The sequence below is a fragment of the Octodon degus genome, unplaced genomic scaffold, assembly GCF_000260255.1.
Source record: "Octodon degus isolate 3935 unplaced genomic scaffold, OctDeg1.0 scaffold00131, whole genome shotgun sequence".
Taxonomy (NCBI): Eukaryota; Metazoa; Chordata; class Mammalia; order Rodentia; family Octodontidae; genus Octodon; species Octodon degus.
Genome location: NW_004524707.1, coordinates 7,212,170 through 7,234,346, shown reverse-complemented (window position 1 = coordinate 7,234,346; position 22,177 = coordinate 7,212,170). Strand labels below are relative to the sequence as shown.

General features: G+C 48.3%; 1 protein-coding gene across 2 annotated transcripts in view; it reads right to left on the bottom strand.

Moving 5' to 3' along the window:
• Itpkb (inositol-trisphosphate 3-kinase B) overlaps window positions 1–21,819 on the bottom strand; it is a 90,952-nt gene extending 69,133 nt beyond the window's left edge. Inside the window, exons 1-2 of one of the 2 annotated variants that reach the window (XM_004641170.2) lie at window positions 21,731–21,819; window positions 18,713–20,731 (exon numbers count right to left, since the gene is read on the bottom strand). In XM_004641170.2, coding sequence (XP_004641227.1) covers window positions 18,713–20,557 — 1,845 coding nt within the window. In that variant the 5' untranslated portion in view covers window positions 20,558–20,731; window positions 21,731–21,819. Of the gene's footprint in view, window positions 1–18,712; window positions 20,732–21,171; window positions 21,255–21,730 lie in introns of those variants that run through there. The other variant, XM_023701156.1, reaches the window with a different exon arrangement.
• Window positions 21,820–22,177: the final 358 nt, after the last annotated feature.

Sequence of the window (22,177 nt, the reverse complement as noted above, 5' to 3'; positions counted from 1 at the left end):
ATCAAATTTTAATTTGCATCAAGAATGTAACAAAAGTTTATTGTGTTTTTTTTTTTTTTTTTTTTTTTTAAATCTACCGAGCAACCTCAAGCCATCATCTCAAAATGTACTGAACTAGTAAGACACTCTAAACCAAATTGTCATTTGATTCATTTGATTCTGGTCTTAAGCCCCCAAGCCTGACCCCTTGCCAAAATGTGTTGGGCAGTCCTAGTGTTCTCTGAGGACTATGTGCAAAGTCTGTGGTCATTTATCTTCATGAGACTATTTCTACTCCTTAGACTCAGGGATACAAGTAAAAATCCTCTGCTCATTTTCCAAAATCCGCTAAGCCCACATAGAGAACAATCCTTTCTTTGTGACAGCCTGTTTACACAAATTCACCCAAGGAGATTTTTCAAATACTATACTTCATAATAGCAAGGAACAAATAACATACCTTTTCATTTCTTATGACTCACTGGAATCGGGACTAAAGATGCTTTCTTTATTTTACACACTCTGAAGCCCCCACCTACATCATGAGGCAGAAAAACAAACACACACACATTCTCAAGCACACAGTTCCTCCCTGCTGCCCACGAGGCAGACACTGCAAGCCCACGCCTGGGACAGAGGCCAGCCAGATGCCCCAAGCTGGATTAAAAGAGTACAAGTGCTACAGTCACCAGCTCCTGTTGTAGCAGCTCCAAATTACATGTGCCACTTTTTAAACTTAAAGTAAAAAGACAAAGCATTTCTAAGGCCTTCAGCATAACGATGGGGTAAAACTGTCCCCAAGTTGCAGCCAGGTTGTGTACGTCCAAGGAAGTGCCTAGCAGCGAAGGTGACTAGAGTCAGCCTCTGACAGTGGGCCTGCTCCTTGGAACTGGAGCCAAAGTATGAAAAAGTCACCATCAGAGGAGGGCAGGGATGTGGAGAGAAGGTCCTAGTGCTGCACACAAGAATGAGGAAACAAGGCAGCTCTGGAGTGGCAGCGAGTACATGGACAGCCTGCCCTTCCTGGCACTCTTTTCTTTCAAAGTGCTCCAGAGGGAGTTGTGGTAGTGAGGGAACACTCTACTTTAGTTCCTTTGTCTTTATTTCCAGTCTCAGTGACCCTCTGGTGACTTCCCTTGGTCAGCCTGGGCAGGATCCTGTGGAGACTGCTGTGAGGTGACGAGCTGGGGTTGCCACCCTGGCTCCCTGCACTCCACAGCTCCACAGCCACGGTGCCCACCCAAAAGTCAAAGGGTACTGAGGGCTGGGGAACACTTGAGAGATAGCCATGTGCCCTCCTCTGAAGCCCAAGAAGGCAGAACTCACACTGCAGACATAAGGCTTTTGGATACACTCCCTGTTTTCACACCAGCTCTAAAACATTTTTGTTGTCATTTCTTTTTAAACCCAGATCATTTAATGGAAGGTATTGTGGCTTCTATCATCATGTGTCCCCCTCCAAAGCTTCATGTGGCATAGGTGGGGCTTGTGGAAAGTGAAGAGATTATGGACACACTACACCTGGCGTGGTTTGGGGGCATCTGGTTGAAAGAGGTGAGACCCTGGAGGCCTGATGTGGACGAGTATTTCCTTCCTCACTCCTACCTGTGTGCTCTGCTTTCTTAGTGCCATGAAGTTAGCAGCTATTCCTCCACCAGACCCCATGGTCATGCCAACTGTGGACTAGACCAAGCTACGTAGAACTCTCCTCTGTTTAGGTATGGGTGTCAACAAGTGTATCAAAGCTTTTATCCTCAGTAGCCTCAGGAGAAAAACAAAAGTCTATTGAGAGGCTGGGGGTGTAGCTCAGCGGTGGAGTGCTTGCCTGGCATAGGTGCATACAAGGGTTTAGTCCCCAGCAACACAAAAATAAAAATAACCCACAGTGAGGTGGTCCTGCGTATGTCAAAGTGGCTACATGGAAAGCGTGACTATGCCAAATGCTAATGAGGATGTGATCACTGGATCAACCATGCATTTATATCTGAATGCGAAATGGTGCAGTTGTCCTGGAAGACAGTTGGAAATTTCTTAAAAAACTCAAATCAGGAACAGTGGCACAGCCTAAAATCCTAGTACTCTGAGAGGCAGAGGCAAGAGGAATGCAAGTTCAAGCCCAGCCTGTACAACTTGGTGACTTAGCAAGATCATCCCTCAGGTGGGTAGATGGATGGATGGATGGATGGATAAATATTTGCATGCAGGCAGGCAGATAGGCTGGGGATACAACTCAGTGTGAAGGCCTTGAGTTTGATCCATGTTACTGCAAAAACAAAAACAAAACAGTAAATATGCAACTACCATAAGACCCAACAACTACACTCATGGGCACTTACCACAAAGCAGTGATGCATACAGTCTCAGGATAAGACACACAGTGACACTTTATTTGAAGTAGCCAACCACTGGATGTGACTCAGGTGTCCTCTTCTGATACCTGAGGGACACCTAAATCATTATCTAGGAGCCAGGAAAGGCAGGGGCCTCCCTGACTTCCCAGGGTGATCCCAGGAGGTCAGTGACCTCCACCACCCTCATATGGAGGCCACCATTCTGCTGGTCACCATGCTCCTCTCTAAGCAGGATCTGGGTGTCGCTCGAGTTTGTAGCCCTCATCCCAGCTTTTCTCCTTGTGGATAAGGAGCCCTGAGACAATCAGCTATGGAAAGTTTGAGCTTCCTGCCTGCTGACCCCTCTGAAATGAACCTTCACTCTCCCATCACCAGGTTCTTAATTTAAGTGAGGGATATAGGCAAGTCTACCACCACTGCCACTTCCGTTCAAATTTAGGTGCTCATGTTGCAAGTTTTACTTCTAACATTTAAAGGGTCAGTGCCCTCGTATTGGACCACCCTGCTTCAGAATGCCTGGGTGCTGTCTAGTTTAACAGTGCCCAGTAAGCCCCATAAAACAAAGAGGCCCACAGTGCTCTCGGGGTGGCCAAAGGCACCCCTAGCTGTGTACAGATCTGTGTTCTACCTGGTAAGACCCAATCCTGAGACAGATGCCCCTCAGTCCCTGCTGGAGGCAAGTGGCAGTGGCCGGGAACTTGTAACTTCTCCTTGCCCTTGGAGTTAGAAGAGCTTCTTCTTTTACAAGCCTGGGGATGTAAGGCAGCTCCAGAAGTCCACTTTGGTATTTGGTACAGTTGCATCCATTCAGTGTTATAAAACAAAGGCCCATTCATTTAAAAGGAAAAGAATCCTCTCTTAGTTCCACCTCTGCGAACAGTAAATTGATCTTTAGCCAGACTCAAAGGCTACTCCAGGGCAGCTATGCGAACACTCTCACCCCTAAATCTAGTATTTCTAAAGCAACAACCACCGCTCATTCTCTCCACCTCCCAGGCCCCAAAATGAACTCAGAGTGCACTCTGCACAAAGCTCTGCCACCTTTCCATTCTCCAGGCGACAGCTAAGGGGAGGATGGGAGGTGGAGACAGGCCCTTGGGAGACACAATGATGTTAAATCCCAGCTGTGGGCTTGGGATTGAGTTCACCTGTCTGATCATCAGTGTCCTTGCTATTAAAGAAGGAAAATAATACATACCTTGCAAAAGTTAAATGAAACAATTAATGCAACCTTCCTGGCACAGAATAGATGCTTCCTGAATGGAAGATCCTATGATTTTTATTATACTGCATTCTATGGTCACTCGCTTTTTTTTTTTTACCTTGGACTTGCAGTCTTTTTGCCTCAGCCTCCCCCCAGCTGGGAGCACAGATGAGTACCACCAAGCTCAGCTAAAGCCAAGGAAATATTTTTCCACATTACATTGTAGTCACGGTATTTAAACACTTTCAGAAAATAAACCACCAGAGAAAACAGCTTTAACAGAAATATCTACTAAATTTACCACACCACTTATGCAAGTACTGTTCTAGGTTTTAGGGAGATATCCAGCATTTCAGGATTCATTAGCTCAGTGACTTCTCTCTCTAATCCAATTCTGAGGAACACAGTCTCAAGCTGCTGCCATTTGGGGACCTGGTATGGAGGTGGGCACCATTTGGGAACATAGTGTGGGCCGTAGCAGGTCTGCAACATGATGCTCCCTGGCTTTCTCCTCAAAGCAAAGTCTTTTACTTTTGCAATTTTGAGGTTCCAAGAGGCACAAATTTCCTTCAGCTTGTGATGCCTCAGGCTGTCTTTTATATTCTATTCCTTCTCAGTAACTGAGATCTTCTCAGCTCTGTCTTTGTAGTCCACAGCTTGTCTGGGGCTTTTTTTTTTTTTTTTTTTCAGTACCTTGCGCTTGCCAGGCAAGTGCTTATTCTACTGTGTTATCTCCCTGACCTAGTAAAGTTTTTGGACAGGAACAAAATGTAGAAAACTAACAATATTTTATGTCATTCTGCTGAGATCTTAACTCAACATAAATCTGGCTAAAAGCCTCGAACAAAAGCTGGGAGTGGCTGTGCATGCCTATAATCCCAGCACTCTGGAAGCTGAGGCCAGGATCATTGAGAGGTCAAGACCAGCCTGGGATACAAAAATGAAGTCAAGAGATCTTGACTCAAAAACACACAAAAATGCCCCTTCAGTCTCAGGCAAAGTCTTTTTTTTGTTTTTGTTTTTGTTTTTTTTTTGCAGTACTGGGGATTGAACTCAGTACCTTGCACTTGCCAGGCAAGTGCTTATTCTACTGTGTTATCTCCCTGACCTAGTAAAGTCTTTGGACAGGAACAAAATGTAGACAAATTTTTTGGCAAGCCATAACATACACTGTCATCAAATGGAGTCCAGCACACAATGCAGTCCTTCTTCCCAGCAGAAACCTCCTGCAGGTGGTCTTTACTGACAAGATTTCTATCAGCCTCTGGGCTTCTGAGCACTGACCAGAATCTCCCAGCCAGAACAGCCTAAGGCATTCTGGTTCTACTCTTTTGTGTGACATCTTCCAACCTTTCTAAACCTTTTGTAGAAGCCATTCCCAAAAGGCTCTTGAGCCACATGGTCAGGTAATCACAGAAAAACTCCTAACTTCTCCAGTACGAAATTCTTGGTTACTTTTATTGCTGAGACAAAAATATTCAATGCCCGGCCTATATATCTAAAACCACTAATTATTTTTCTTGTTTTAGCAAATGATGAATACATAAGTTAGTTGGGAAATAGCATTCATTAGGGTTTGGTCTTGTAGTGAGTACAGAGCAAGACAAAAGGCTGCGGGGGGGGGGATCTGGCTCTTGCTGAAGGTCACCATCTGGTCCCCAGATAGCTCAGCAGACTGAAGCACCTGCTTAGGCAGAGTGCAGTGGCTGGGGCACGCTGAGACAGCGATTGAGACTGGGCGTGGTGGTGCTCACCTGTAACCCCAGCACTTAAGAGGCTGAAAACAGGAGAACCACTACAAGTCTGACCTATGGAGTAAGATCCTGTAGACCCTGTGCTAAATACATTAAAAAAAAAAAGTCTTGAGGGAATTCAATTCAAATCTATGCACAAGTCCTAGGCAAAATTATCTGTGGACACAGATGCTGTGTGATAGGATTGGCCCAGGAAAAAATCTTCTTGCAGATGTTACAGGTGCAGGGCCCCTCCCCAGTGTGCCTTCTCATGTGGTATTTGAGCTCATCAGAGCAGCTGAATCTCCACTGGCACCCTTGTGCATTGCATGTATAGGGCTTCCGGTGACTGTGTGCACGCTGGTGGACCCAGAGCTGAGAAGACCTCCAGTAACACTTCCATGGTCCTGGTGCTGGCACACATAGGGCTTCAAATGCTGAGACTGTTTCAGGACTGGATAGCTGTCAGTGTGTAAGTTCCCATTTATTTCTGGAGTTTCTTCCTGGATCAAATGGGAGCCTGGCAAGTCTAGGAGTCCTGGGTGTGCCTCTCCTACAAGTTGCTAGCCCCCACCAAGGATCTGGCCCTTGCTGAAGGTCACCATCTGGTCCCCACTGAGCCTCTGATCATTAGACTCTGATCACCAACAGGGGTTGCCATCACACCCAAGTAGAAGATCTGAAGAGGCCTGAAAACTGTTATCAGGCCCCCAGAGCATGTTTGATTGGCATCGAGGGTCTGCATGGGACCTGCACACGATGTGGTCATCTGGATGCCATTGAGAGTCTGGTCACACTTTAGGTCCCGCATCTGGCTATCCTTCTCAGGGACAGTGCAGTAGTCACTGAATTTCTTGGGAAAATGAAGTAATAGAACCTATACCAATATAATAGGTAATTACAATATTGGCTTAGGTTGGATACCCAGAATTAGATGAGAAGTTTACAGAGGTTGTCTGCACACAGGAGACAGAAAATTTCAGCCCAATATTTGGAGTTCAGTGCAGTGTCCTGTGCAAGTCCATATCAGGAGTCGGTTCTATGAAGAAAGCTGAAAAGTCTGCCCTCAGTGACCGAAGGATCCCCGTGGCACCTGAAGAATCTGCGCTGAAAAGCTGAAATGTCTCCTGCCGAAGCTGAAGAGTCCACACTGAAGGCAAGACTAGAGCACTTCTGTAATCTCAGCACACAGGAGGTCGAGACAGGAAGATCCTCAGGAGTCTGAGGCCAGCCTAGACCAACATGGTTGCAGATGCTACTCAGCATTTTTAATAGCTGCATAAGCTCACACTCAACTTGTAGTAAATTGTAAGTCTCAGGGAGTTTCATGAGAAACCTATGCACTAATCTCAGGCCAGGACACCAAAGAAAGGGTGCCAAGAAGGGCCTCAGGATCTGTGGGGTTCTTTCTTGTGCTGGGGACAGATCTACAGCCCCTTGCACGCTAGGCCAGAATGCTGTCACTGAGCTACAATTCTAGCCCAGCGCTGCAAGACTCCAGGTAGCTTCTCAGTGTTAACTAGCAGTCTGCAGGAGGCCAGAGATGGCTCTCAGAAGGCAGCAGGCTGATTTTCAATGTACAGTGTAACAACACAAGGTCAACAGCACCCCAGACACTGTTCCATATGACTTTTTCCTGAAACCAGAACTAATTACTGTCCTATATACATTTCCAGGTTGGGACAATAAGGGAGCTTCTGTGCAGGGCCCTCACAGTCACCCTGCCCCCAAGGTCTGCTGCTGCATGCCAAGGCATTCTTCTCTTGGTCTCTGGGTAGTGCAGATGCCAGACTGACGTGTCTCTCTAGGCAGGGGCTTGGCCCTCAAATAGCGTTCTCTGTGCCTGCAGGCTCTACCCAGCAGGTCTTTGAGAAGCTCCCTGAGTGGATCACCAGTGGGCAGGAAAGACATGAACTCTAAGAATTAACACCATGGGCCATCATATGACAGTCAAAAGAAAAAGGAACTTCCACATCACACATCTATGCAGAGCAAGGATGGCACCTGCACTTGCCAGGCAGCAATACCCAGGACTCTGCTTAGAACTTGTAACTACACACAGCTGGCTCCTGCTGTGCCCACATAGGTTTCCACAGGCCTTCCTGTGACTAGACAGCCAGCAAGCTCAGGGTGCCCAAGTGTGGTCCCTTCACCTGACCAGGGCTTACTCTGCTCTGCCCACTGGCCCTGAGGATGGTGCCAAAGTATAGCTTTGGAGACCAGGAAATGGTGGGCAGATTGTCTGACTTGCTGCAAGAGAAGACAGGCCACAAAGCAGGCTTCAGAGACCCCAGTGCTGCCCAGTCAGGGGTTGGGAGGTGGGAGAGGCTCATGGATCCACAGTACAATAAAGCATCTCTAATCTCAGGAGGCTTGTTGCGATGGCTACCAGATGCAGCACCAAGAAGAGCTAAAGACACATGAAGCAAGGAGAGGAACAGGGAAGGGAGAGAAAATGCCAGTCCTTCTGTGCCTGGATGACCTCAGCCACTTTCCACCTCCTCCACAAGGAACTGAATGGGGGGCTGGTCCCCAGGGCTGGTAACCTGATACCCCTGCCAGCAGCTGAATCCAGGGGATTGTTTCTGCAACCTCAAATTCTAAGCACTGGAAACAAAATGAGGCTCTCTGCAACTAAGGGGCCTCCTTGGAAAAAGAAATCCTGCTGCTTGCTTTGTTATCAGCCTGTACAGCTCTTCCATATGGTACCTAGGAAGACTGGCCATGACTCAGGCAGTGGGAAAAGACAAGTCAGAGGCCATGACAAGCCTCTTCATAGGGAGGAGGAGACAGAAGAGGCACTCCCTCTGTTCCCAGGCTTGGTCTGTGCTCAGAACTCACCCTACATGACCCCACTGCATCTTCACAACAGTGTGTGAGAGGACACTATCGTCACACTGGAGCAAAGTGTGAGAGGTGAGGAAACTAGGCCTAAGAGACGTCTCTGCACGATCTGAGTCAGCTGGTTCAAGCTGCATCCTCTCCTGCAGACCATCTTGATTCTCTGCTTGGCAGAACAAGCCTACTCCTGCATACACCTTGACACGCTTCAACAACAGAGCTCCAGGACCTATTTTTTTGAGAGAAGGCATAATACACAGCATTTCACTGTTCACACAGACACCAGAAATACTCCCTTGGGTATCCTGCTTCACTTTCAAATGAAAAAAGAATGGCATAGATTGCGAATCCAGGTGTGTCTGTGAGGCCCATGAGGTTACCATTTACTGAGTACTCCATATGTCCAGAAGCTCCACATTTTACCTCATTTAAGACTTGAAACCTAAAAAAAAAAAAAAAAAAAAAAAAAAAAAAAAGGTGGGGGGAGATAGCTCAGTAGAATAAGCGCTTGCCTGGCAAGTGCAAGGGCCTGAGTTCAATCCCCAGTTCTGCCTAAAATCAAAAAACAAAACAAAACAAAAACCACTTGAAACTTTAAGGCGAGTATCATTAGGCCCATTTCACAGATGATAAAACTAAGGTATAGAAAAGTAACATTTCTCTAAGGTCACAGCACCAGGAAATGACCGCTTAGGCTCAACCCCCTGACTGCCCTGTCTCCAAATCCAGGCTATCTGCTACCCGCATCCCACCTCCCCTAAGGCTCCCAGAGATTATAGCTCAGCAACACTGAGCAAGTCTTTTCTGGGCCTGCAGATTTTGACATTCTGCTCAGCTGGGATGGGGATGTGGGTGACCCCATTTTGATCTCAAAAGAGCAGGACCACTGCCCAAGCAAGATACCGTCTGTCAGCTGAGTGTGTCACTTGTGGGAGCCCAGTGTACTGGGGAGGGAGGGAGGTGGCCCTTCTTCATTCCAACCTGCTGGAGCTTCCTGTGGATCCGCACATTCTGCTCTCCCACTTTAACAGAGGAAGCAAACTCAAGGCCTAACCCCAGACCCCTGCCTGCCCTGATGGCCACCACCCAAACCCAACTCCTCCACTCTGTGTTCCACAGCACACAGCGAAGCTTTCTGCATTTCATGTGCCCACGCCAATTGTTTATTCATTAACTCATATTTAATGAATGTGCCTGTTCACTGGCCACACAGCTTGCTCTTGAGTTTCACACATCAAAAGCACTGTCTAGCTGTGTCTTAGAGGGCAGATTCCCCAGGACAGGGACAGCACTAAGGAGGCCTGCCTCTCCAGCACAGGGCTATGTGCAGACAAGCTACGATGCCTGCCATCTGGGCACCCACCAGATGGAAGACCAGATCCTTTGAGACAAGTGGCAGTTTCCAGATCTAGCCAGCTGTGGACCGGGCCACACAGAAAAGCCTTCCAGAATGGATTTGTTGAATGTAATACCTGCTTTAAAAACTCAAGACTTTGCTGAATTCCTCTTTCACTTTCCAGGACACTGATGAGAAAAGCAGTGAAAGGTATTGGAAAAATCAATACTCCCATTAAGTATGCTCAAAATCTAAAAGGAGTGCAGGTTGTTCTCAATTATTCTGGAGCTGACAGCCCTACTCTGGGAGCATCAGACCCCGCCTACTGCCCTCCTTGCCTGCTGCCATCTTCCCTCGTGTCCCTCCAGCTTGCATGCCCACCGAGGAGCGGCAGCCACGGCCATGGAGGTGCGTGCTCCATCTGTGCCAGCCAGGATGCTACTCAGGCAGGAAGAACTTCTGTCTCAGCCAAGAGGAACTAGGATGTTAGAGTGTGCCTACTCATCCCTGTTCTCTACCCTACTCCTATGACCACCTTAGAAATGGCTCTGCTGTGGACAGGCTGTTTCTGACAGAGGCCTTCACAATTTCTCTTTAAGCAACACAGAGTAAAACTATATAGCTCCAATGAGGCACTTGCCCTAATCCTGCTTCTCTTTGGAAAACTTTGAGAGGAATCCACCCACCCTCTTTCAAAGACTCTGCACGCTGTCTTATTTAAGGCTGACCCCATCAGGAAGACTGTCAAGACTCCCATTTTGCAGATGAGAAGACCAAAGCCCTAAAAGGCCAGGTGGTAAATCAGAGTCCCCCATCTTTCCAGCACACTGCACTCCCAGGGTGGGCCCAGAAGGACCTGTCTCTCCTAAATTGCATGTAGTTAAAAAGATGCTCCCATACCAATAAATGTTTCATGCTACAATGATTATGATGATGAATGAAAAAATGAAGGAAACAAGGTTTTAGTAGCTTCATCTAGACTGATATATCCAACTGTAACACATTCAAAATGTCCCCTACACTAGCATAAATTGTAACTGTAAGAATTTTTTATTAGTTTCTCAAGTCCAAACCTCCCAGTTATAACACATAACAACCAAGTTTCCCCACCCATGGTTTAGCAATCTGGGTCTCAGGATTATTTGTCCCTAACTACTTTCTTAAACTTTTGGCAGGCAGTTGGATTTTCCACTTGACATTGTTAAGAGATTAAACTGTTATCTCATTGTCATACAGAGCCTTTTTGAGTTTCCTGCTAATAGATTCAGGTTAGATAAGGATTACAGAAGTGATACTCTCAAATTCCTCTCCATATTAGCCAGCATCTCTTCTCCATGAAGCTTATACGTCTTACTAAATCTATTATTCAGATGGTAGCTTATAAAAAGAAAGTATTAACCACTCACGGATAGGCAGGGGATTAGACAAACACCAGCTCCCATACAACCCAGGAAGAAGCACTTACCAAGAGATCCTGCCCAATTATACATTCTACCACCTAGTCATCAATTGCCATAGAGAAGAGGAAAACAAATTGTGCTGAGCCTGGAAAGAATGTCAGCGGAATTGGAAAAACACTTGCTGGGAACTGCCTGGGGGGGCTGTGACCTCCCCTGTAATTGCCTATGTCCCACTGGCTAGTGCCAAGGGGGTAGACAGCCAGTCACCAGGGAACCCAATCCCTCTCTCCTCCAGCAGCAGAACATTCCCCACAGTGTATAAAAATATTAAGCTCTGGTAATATAAAATGTAATATAGCCTCTTTTTGGAAAACAGTACAATTGGTTTATTCATTCTGATTCAATGGACGGCAGCAGGAAAGCCTGACTCCAGAGAACCTTTTAAGAGTGGTAGTGAAAAAAGCTACTATGCTCAATGCCCCAAAAGCCAGAGGCAAAAGCACCTTGCTCATGCCCTCTGGCCATGCACTGATATCAACCTTATGAAGTCAGCCACTGGACTACTCTTTCAGAGACAGTCTTGGCCCAGACTGGGCCCTCATCCTATATCATTAATTCATATCACCATTTCTGGATTAGGCAAACCCTAATCTTGGTCATCAGGCCAACGGAAATAATCACAATAGTTTTGTTTGTGTTGCTGTATTGTTTTTTCCCTTTCCACCCAAAATCTTACCACAAAAGTAAAATGTGAGGTGAACAGGATAACAACGAGCTTCACAGGGAAGTTCTTCCTCAGCTGAAAATTAACTGTTACTGTCCAGTAAAAAGATGGATGAACCATTTTCTTACTTTACTCAAAAGGAGAATAAAAAAAAATTATGCCTTCCCCCATAAAATCATATATAAGAATGAGCTACAGAGATTCATTCTGGTTCTTTTCCTGCAGTTCCTACTTTTTGGTTACTATTAAAACTCTTTTTGATGGCCGGGATTTGAACCAAGGGCCTCATGCATGCCAGGCAACCACTCTATCAACTGAGCTATACTTACAACATTTAACAATTGATCTGAAAAAAAAAGAAGTAAACATTTCAGAAAATGAAAAACAAATGTACTGGCTCATGACTGAAAGAGAGTAGGTTTGTTGAGTATGTTTCCATTACAAGATATCAAGTCAATAAGATGTCCAGCTAAGCTGAACAAGAGAAGATTGGATTTTTAATAGTGAATTCCTAATGGAATTGTTGAGAAACATGTCAGACAAGTTAGTCTGTTATGCTAAAAGGTCATAACAGCAAAGCTGTTATGCTGGTGGTCATTCCTGTTATGCACAGCCTGGAAGGCCCCATCTGCATATAGGAAACACCGGGTCATCTCCCTGAAAATGCTTCAGGAATGCACAGTGCTTGACTGTAGCCCTGGAGACTGACATGAAGCAGGCACTGCACTGACCAAGTTCTCTACCTGCCCTTTTGAGTCTGCACCTTAAGGTCATCCCCAACCCCACAAGTAAATGAAAAGAAACTACAGGGGATACCAGCATTCTGCTAGATGGTCGTGAAGTTACTCTTTAGCAAGCTTCCATGGTTCCACAATGGCATTTGAGAAATGCATTTCATTCCAGCCTCTTGGATGAGTCAAAGTCATTTTTCAAGATTGTCTTGGGATGAAAGTGGAACTAAAACAAAAGTTGTACAGTAACTACAGAGCTTTCCTCCCAAGGGGCCCAGTGAATGTTCCAGAGCCTCACCATGACAGGGCTCATGGTGTCTCCCACTTGCACTAGTATTTATTGGGCCTCTACCATATGCCAGAGGCTATGCTGGGCAATTTTATGAAATGTTATGGAAACGCTCACCATCCCTTGAGACCACCCCTCTTCAGGTCATTTTTCCAACAGCTTGCACATCATGCATAAACTAACCCAGGTCTTCTAAACCCAAGTCCTACCCTCCCTCTATGGCAGTTAAGACCATGGGATAAGCAATTAATCTGTACTTGCTGAAATTGTCCCTTTCCTTGTTTGTCTTTCAAATGGTTCAACATTTCTTTTGGGGTAGGTAATAAGAGGCATTTTCTTCACTCATTCATTTACCCATTCCTTTAGCACATGTTCTAGAAGACGTATTGTATTTAAACCCTAGTTGAAGCTTCAAAGGTAAAAAGAAGAGCAGAAACATGGTCTCTGCATGTGTTCAACCCTTTCTAGCCCAACATTCATCAGCCATAAAACATGAGTGTTGGAGACAAGAAGTCCCAACACTTCTTCCAGGCTCAGAGCTATACAATCTTCCAGGCGCAGAGCTATACAATGTTCAATCTGGAAGCTTCAGAAAAGTTTGTGTTATTCTTTAATGGCAAGTACAAAGACCTAACTTCCTCCTGAGAACGTATGTACCTATAACGTCTTTTGGTCACTATAATTACAATGTCTTTTGAGTTGTAGCTTTTAATACTTTACTCCTGGAAAAGACCATCAGGGCTCCATATGTCCCTGGGAAGCTGGGGTGAAGGAAGGGGTCCTAGTGGGAAGGAAGTGAGGTGTCTGGGAGGACCATGGCAAAACTCAATTGGCTACAGAACTACAGCAAGTGGATCCTGATTGTATGTTCTCAAGACCATAGAAGCAGGTTGTCTACAGTCAAATGGACTAGACTCACAGGTCTGAAAGAATTGCTGGGTGTTTCTCCTCTGTACCATGGAGACCACCTGTGGCACAATCATTACTTGGCTCAGGAAGTTAATACTATAGTATAAGGTTACAGGATACCCAGGAGAATCAATTATATAAAAATCTCAGGTAGGCAGACTAAAGGACTTTTCATATTACCAGAGTTCATACTTTGGCTTAGTGTGATTTTTTACAAGCAGTAAATTTTTTTTTTTTTTTTTTTTGTGGCGGAACCAGGGATTGAACTCAGGCCCTTGCGCTTGCCAGGGAAGTGCTTATTCCACTGAGCCATCTCCCCGGCCCTACAAGCAGTAAATTCTGATTTAAGAAAAATATATCATTCACAATGCCCAGAAAAGAATTGCCACAAGGCACACTTACTCTGGAATTGAGAGTGCACCATTTACACCTCAGTTCCAATGCCAAACTGTCCTCTCCAATCCAAACACATAGAAGAGTGGTAACCATGACACAGCTTAGAAGAACACCTGTATTGATTCAGAATCATTTTCTGGTTATCTGAAACCTACAGATTTTATTCTACCAAGACATAAATTTTTTCCATTAAATTCTTTAAACTTTTAACCTCTAGGTAACTAGCTAAAACTTGATGAACTAAAATAAGACTAAACAATGTTATCGGTTCTCCTAGAAGTATAAATAAACTACAGAGAACTAATCTAATCTGCAACTTCACTGAACAAGTATGTGCCAGCAGTCAGCAGAGTGACTTACCCCAACACAACACTTACAAACATAAGTTCTAGGGATGGCTATGGGACATCTGAAATCCATTTTTCTTGTTTTCTTATAAAAGCTAAAGGTTACGTGAGTCTTAAGCTGTTCTTGTGCAAACCTTAAACATCTGTATGGTGAATAATGTTGAGGATCAACCTGTTCTTTTCTCCTTATTTCTTGGAGAACATTTTTAAACAGGCTGAATGCTTTGACTTTTGTTAAGAATGTGTCTGAAATGATATTTTGGTTCCTCACTGAGAAAGCCTCAGTTTCCAAAGCTTAAAAATCCAAAGAGTTCAAAGACTCCCTTTTGGTCAACAAAATTGGTATTCTAAGGTTAATATTCTGGCACCCTACCAGCATGATCTCTAAGAGCTGCCTGATTAAAACCTTGGGTACTGTGCTGAGAATTTGTTATGATTGTGCTTTTGCTGTGTGAAATGACAAGGAACTACTTTTTCTGGTAAAGTGAGGGCAGGCAAGCATCACAGATAGACCAGCAGGCTCAAGTCAAAGCACAGAATTAAAGGTGCCCAGCCTAATCCAGCCTCCCAGTCAAGGTCAAAGACACTTGGCCACACTTCCAGACACCCTGATGTGCGTCTCAAATACAACAGGTTTTGAATCAAACCTCTAGAATTAGTCATGGAGCCTTAGGATGAGGTGGACCCCATGAGATCACCTTCCTGCTAGATGCATACTGTAGGAGAAACAGCCAGCAAGGCAGAGCTCATGAGCATGAGACTGGGGTCTCTCTGCCTTCTGGTCTTGGTTTCTCCACCCCTAAAGGAGTATCTGGAACCTCACATGCATGACTAGGGTCCTTCCAGATCCTTTCCAGGAGAACCTTCTCCACACACCTAAGGAGAAAGCCACCCCAGGTTCATAACAAGCACTGCAACCTCACAAGCAGGCTCTTTCTTATTCAGAAAAGAATTGTCCACTTAAACCATTCACTACTAGACGTAGTTTTAAGGTGCCCCTAAAACGTAAGTTTAGTTTAGCTAAAAATAACATTTTTATGTACTTCTCAGGACTATGTACAACCATTTTCAACTGCTTAAATTTTTTGCCCCTGTGTATGTTAATTTTCATTAAGAAAACCAGAACAAAAATAGTCGATATATATATTAAACAAAAATCCAAGGAAACAAATTCTAACGATCCTTAAAAAGTAAGTACCAACAAAGCAGAGGTTTTGTGGTATTATACTCCTTTATACAGTACCCCTCCCCCAACATAAGTAGGCCAGGGTTTCATATTGTTTAGTTTCTGTACACAAACTGTAACGTAAAGCAAATCAGCAAAATCTAGTGGATTGTTCAGTCTTTTTGAGACAGGATTTCATTATGCAGTTCAGGCTGGCCTTAAACTCACTGTGTAGCCTCGAACTTGCAGCGATCTTCCTGCCTCAACCTCCTGAGTGCCGAGATTTCAGGTGTGTGCCACCATGCCTGGCCTAAAATCTAGTTTTTAAAGTAAGATGCATGCATATTTTATTTACTTATTTATTTTTATTTTTTGTTTTTGGTGCCGAGGACCAAACCCAGGGCTTCCAGCTTGCTAGGCAAGCTTCCTACCGCTAAGCCAAATCCCCAGCCCCTGCATGCATATTTTAATGCAGTACTTTCCACTGGTGTCTCAGTGGCCCAGATACTAGAATGATATAAGAAAATAAATGACTGGGGAGCCAGGGAGATGGTTCAGTGGAATAAGCACTTCCCTGGCAAGTGCAAAGGCCTGAGTTCAATCCCTGGTTCCACAAAAAAAAAAAAAAAAAGTAAATAACAGATAATTACTTCTAGTTTCTGAAAGGAGAGACAGCATCATCTTGCTCTGGGCAGTTGAGTTCTGTTTAAATCAGAGAGAACAGTACGTGTGAATGAGTCTGCATTTAAGCCATTCCAGACTAGGTGTGTAATACAGTTACTTCCAGGCAAATTCCAAACGTCTGCGCCTTTAGAAGCAGAAATGCTGCCACGCCCTGCCAGCAGCCCCAGCGCAGACCCATTCCTTAGGAGGAGCAAAGCCTGCTGCAGGAGGCACCCAGGAGGGAGGCAGCAGTACCACGCTCTCCCGGTCCCCATGGGTCTGAGGGCCAGGGCTCGGTGTGACGGCAGCAATGAACTTGCCATTTAGAGCCTGTGAGTGAGCGTGCATGAGACTGAACGTGAACATGCGGGGGCATGTGTGAGTTTAGGGTGTCAGCACTGTGAGGGAGGGGTGAGCACGCCCAAGCACGCAGCAGTGAGGGGGAGAAAGTGTGTGTGTGTGTGTGTGTGTGTGTGTGTGTGCGCCCAGCTGTAGTGCAGGGCAGCCATGCAGACAGAAAAGGCTGAGTCCAGAAGAGAACTTGGCCTGGGGATCACAGCTGCTCAGAGAGTACAGGTTTAGGTTTCTTTACAAAACACAAGCTCAGCCAAGTCCAGTCAATGAAGATGTGGGGCCTTGTGTAGACAAAACATGTCAGAATCACTCAAGGGATTCTGCCTCAACAAGCACGTGCTTCAGTGTCACAGTCACTGGTAAGGCCCCTGCTCAAAATCTGCACATGAAGAAACTTTACTTATCGTACAACCATTCAACCAAAGCCCCAAAGTCCCTAGGATCCCTAATTTCCACTTGGTTACCAACCCTCTCCCAATGTGTCTGTGTGTGCGTGTGGGGACACACACACACACACACACACACACACACACACACACCACACATGCACGCACGCACGTGCATTTCCCCATCAGCCTTAGGGGATTTTTCCAAGGCTGTTCTGTGGGTGTCTAAAAACCTGTTTAAAAGTGACAGGACAACAGGCCACCCTCATTTCTACCTCTGGGCCTGTTAAGTCAGCTTACAAACACCCCTTATGCCTCTAGCTTCTTGGCTGGTATCTCTCTGGCAATGTGTCACCTGCCATTATTTATCTCCTCCTTAAGTCATTTCCAGACAAGACCTCTTTTCAAACCTCAGGACGAACAAACTGTTTTGATAACCAGCCAGTGAAGAGCTGCTAATCCACCACAAGAAAAGGCAAATGGAAACTTGGACAGCAAGTTAAAACGACTCTGAGTGTGCCAGCCAGGCTTTGGGGTTCAAAAGCCAGAGAGGAAAATGTGCCCAGAAGTGTCTCCTGCTTCTGGGCCCCTAGTTGTGGAAAGTGTGGACCAAATCTTCAGAGAGAGCATTATCCGCCTGCCCTGAACCAGCAACTATACCCGCCAGGTGCCCTGTTCCTTCTACAGTGGAGTGTCCACACCCGACAGCAGGTGTGAGGCTCCAGGACTCTATCCTGGCCACAAAATGCCAAGCATACTGGGCCTAGATTTTGCATACACATTTGCCTCCAGATCATCAGCAGAAAGCAGTCTCAGGAAAAGAAATTCAAACTTTCAGACTGTGATTTCTGAGGCAGGAGTTGGGCAGAAACACACTTCAGAGTCTAAAACTCCTTGATGAATGATACTGAGTGGAAATACAAAACACTTCCTTGAGGAAAAAGGTAAAGCAGGGCTGCTATACCAGCATGCACTTTCTCCCAAGGTAGCACTACAACCTAAAGCTAGGAAACTTCCCATGCTCTCTGGATAAGCTAAGAGAAAGGCCAGACTTAGAAGTGCTCACTCCAATGCTTACATCTTTTCAAAGACACTGTGATCCTAGCATGAAGACAGCCTATGACTGAGATTAACCATGTACCAGAAATAAAGTCCCATCCACTTTCACAGCCAGAACAAGATGTCAGTTTGAAGACCCCAAGCAGATGCCCACTAAAACCAACCTGAAATGCACCTGTCCCAACTCCCATCCCTTAAGCATTTCAGGCAACTAATAGAACATTCTGATGTGAATACAGCCTGATTAGCTAAAACATGGTTTTCACTTTCGTTCATACATCAGGCTGCACCTCAGTTACAGGGAGCACAATGACAATGCTTCAGCCCTGCCTAGCTGAGGCTTGGCAGTTGTACACTCAACAAACTAGCCACAACCACATCTCGGGCTTCATGGCCTACCACAGGGTCCATCTCTTATTCACCTGCTGTAGTAGTAGACTTGAGTAAATTTGATGACACTGTCATCATCCCTAATCACAGAATTAAGTATTTTAATTTATCATACAAATTCTAAATTCTAACAGCTCTGTCCCCTGTCTTTGAGGTTAAGAAGGAAATTTTTAGTGATCTTTATAAATATTACATTCCCAAGAAGAGTGGTGGACCTTTGGGAAGTACCTTCACCTGTTTTTTAAAATGGATATGGAAATAGCAATACAAGTGACTCACTCTCTAGCCCACAGAGTGCAGGGCCCAGGCAAAACATCTGGACAGAAATATTACTTGTGACAGCCCCAGGGTCCTGGGAAGTCTTCATGACTCAGCAGAAAGGCTAGAAGACCCGAGGCATTAAAGGCCTGCTGAAAGTAGCGTGCGCTCAAGAAAAACCTCAGAGCTACACTTACCACTCTGGGTTTCTGCTGGTCCAGGGTATGAAGAAAGGCTGCATTGGGGTCTAGGGTACGTTCAGGGTCACTGGAGATATCCTCTTCTGAATCTTCATAGGATGATGAGAAGCCAGTGGAGGAGGCAGAGGATGAGGACAGCTTTCTCAGAGGCAGGTTGCTCCGAGGGCTCCCGTGCATCTCCTCTAGGCTCCCATCCTCCTGGGTACCCATGTCTGTAATGATGACTGCAGGTATGGCAGGTGTGTTGCTGGGACTGCAGGCCTCTCCTAAGGAAGGATGGTCCTGGTCCAAGTGCAGCTGGTCGGACTTGGGGTAGGCATCTCTATCCTGCAGCTGGCTTTCCCAAGTCCCCTTCTTTTGTACACCTGAGTCTGGAGACCAGGCTGGGACAGCTTCCTCCATGGTGGGGAGCCAAGTTCTGGAGCCCCCAAGCTGTACACCCACCCCGTCCCCAGGAAGGCACTGGGGTTCTTTCAGGTCTTTCCCCAGTTCCCAGCAGGGTAAAGGTTCCAACATTCTGCCAGACGAAACACCCATCTCAACCTTAGTCCCTGGCTGTGCTGTGGGACTGCCCCCAAGCAAACCCAGCATAGGGGACCCTTCTCCCACTCTGTGGGGGACTGGCTGGGTCTCACAGCTCCTGGGGATCCCACTCCAGACCTCCCCAGCACCTATGGAACCCAAATGTCCAGGCAGCGTGGCACAGCTCTGGGTCTGGGATGGCTCTGAGCTCTGTGTATTCACAGTCCGCTCTTCTGGCTTTCCACTGACCTCAGGCACCCTGGAGCATGTGCTGCCACAGGGCAGGTCACCTTTCCCCACCTGCCCAGGGAGCTTTCCATCGCACTGGCCAACGGGCTCTGGGGCTGGGCTTGTCTCACTTCCTAGACACTGCCCTTGCTGCTCCACTAGGGACTCCCGGGGATGCAAGGCCCCAAGTTGACTGACCCACTCAGTCAGGACAGTGTCACATGGGTAGGGATGCCCCATGGATGTGGCTGTCACTGCTACTTCTGTGGCCATCACAAAGCTTGGTCCAACAGGCTCAGATATGGGAGCGCCACAGCTCGAATCGTCTGAATGAGGGCTGACCCTCTTGTCAATTTCCACAGCGAGGTCTAGCAAGTCAGTGCGGGGACAGACAGGTGGTCCCTTTGGCCTCATGGAAGCTGCTGGATTGTGAGCATCTGGTCCAGTCAGGATGGTCAGGCCCTGGAGGGGTGCCACTCTCTCCCTGTCCTTCCAAAGGCTCGGGCTCGCTCCTGGCCTCAAGGAGTCCACAACGGGAGTCTCTAGACACTGATCCCCCCAGGATTTTGTCCTCCGTTCCTCGATGGGGGGTGCCTGGGCCAGGCCCCTTTCTGGAGGCTGGCTGCTGCTGCGGAAAGGACTCGGGGAGGGCGAGCGGGCCCGACCTAGGCGAGGGCTGCGGGGCGCCAGGGTGGCAGCACTCTGGGCCTGGATGTGCGCCTCAAACAGGCCCACTTTCTGATTCACCTGCACGTTCTGCAACTCACGCTGCAGAATTCGCAGTTTCCTCTGGGCCTCCTCCAGGCCCGACGGGGTCAGGGCTTCAGTGGTCGCCCCTTGCAGCCGGTTTCCCCGCAGGCGCCCCGGGCTTCTCACGCTGCCGCCACTGCTCAGCCTGCGCCGGCCGCCGGTGCTTTGCGGTTCCTCCGCCGGCGGAAAGAGGAAAGAAGCCGCCGTCCCGGGACTGAAAACGCTGCCGGGGCTCGGGGCCCGGGGCGTCTCATTGCCGCTGGGCCCCAGGCCGCCGCTCTTCGCCTCGCTGGCGCTGTTCATGACCATTAGGCTGTTGAGTGCACAGCAGGTCACGGCCATAGCCCCGGGTCCGCTGCGCCGCCCGCCGCCGGCGCCCGCTCCCCGCGTGGCTCCCAGCTCAACCCCGCAGGCCCGGCGGCTCCGAGCTGGGACCGGGACGCATGGCCCGGGCGGCGGGCGGGGGGCACGGCCGCGGGCACAGCCCCCGCCCAGAGCTCCATAGACGCCGCGCAGCTGTGGAAACACAAGGAGAAAAGTCAGGGCCCCAGAGCGCGCCGCGCTGAGGTGGGGCAGCCCCCGGGCCCAGCTCTGCTGGGGACAGGACGGCCCTGGGCGCTCTGGGGAACAGGCTCCCAGCTGACGAGGTGGCCGGCGGGACTACGCCTTGAGCCTCCCCAGCGCGCGCGCCCGCTCCAGCCTTCAGCCTGCCGTGAGCGTCGAGGACCCTGCAGATCCCGAGTAGGGAGGTTAGTCTCGGGCGCCGTGCGCACTGGTGGCGAGGGAGGACGCACAGCTCTGAATCCCCATGCGCGCGACACCACACGGCCATCAGGTAACGGACAGCTCCGCTCCACCCTCTGCCCTCTCGGGAGCTCCAGACCCAGTCGAGCGGGGCCCGCCTTCCCCAGCCGCCAGCGCCGGGCCCGGGAGGCTCCTGTGTGCCCGCGGTTTACCTTCCTGACCCTGCACTTCGGGCTGGATCTCGGCCTACGAAGGCCTGGGACAGCGGTGCGGCTGCAGCCCGAGCATTTTCTAGCAGCAGCCTCGGCCGGTCTTAAACAAGTGTTTTGTGAGAATGGGCACGCCTGCGCGTGCCCGGGGCCAAGGTTCTGCCGTACCCCGTACCGAAACCAGTGCTGGCTGCCCCCTGCTGCCGCCCCCCGCGGAGTGTGTTGGGGGTGGGGCGCTCCCTGCTCTGAGAGCCGCGCCCCAGCACTGAGCGACTGCTCCGCCAGAGTGCGGCCGCCGGGACCGCCAGGTGCGCGCGGCCCGCAGTTGCAGCCTCCCGGGCCCGGGCCTCTCGCCCTGCCTCTCTTCAGCCGGCGGAGCCCGCCGCGCCTGTGCGCGCCGAGAGGCGGCGCGGCGCGAGCCCGGAAGGCGGCGGGAGGGACGCTGAGAACCCTGCCTTGCCTCGCTGCCCGGGTGCCGCGCACCCCGTTGTCCCCAGACCGGCCCGGCGCGCAAGCGGAAAGACGGTTCGGGCGAGGGCCGGGAAGGCGCCGCCGAGCCTACCTGCAGTTTCTCAGACTGGGGGTCCCATGCAGACTACATGCCCAAGAGACGTGGAACTCAGAGGGCCGGATGGCTTTAAAAGTAAAAACGCTCAGAAATGACTTCCTCAACAATCTATGGAAGAGGAAAAAGAGGAGTGCGACAGCGGGCAACCCGGCGATCCCAACCGAGGCGAAGAAGGCCGGCCTCGTCCCGGCGGAGATACCACCCCTGTCAGTCTGCTCAAGCTGCGCCGTGTTTGTTCAATGTACGATTCGGAAAAAAAAGTTGGGGGGGGGCGGGGGAGGGGGAGGAAAGCAGGAAGGAAGTTGTGAGCCTGTCTGGGGTTGAACTCAGCGGAACAAGTTTTTCTTTTCTTTTCTTTTTTTTTTTTTTTTTTCTATTGCTTGGCAAGACCGGGGAAGGGAAACACTTTTTTAAAAAAAGTTTCCATTGTTAGCTAACAAG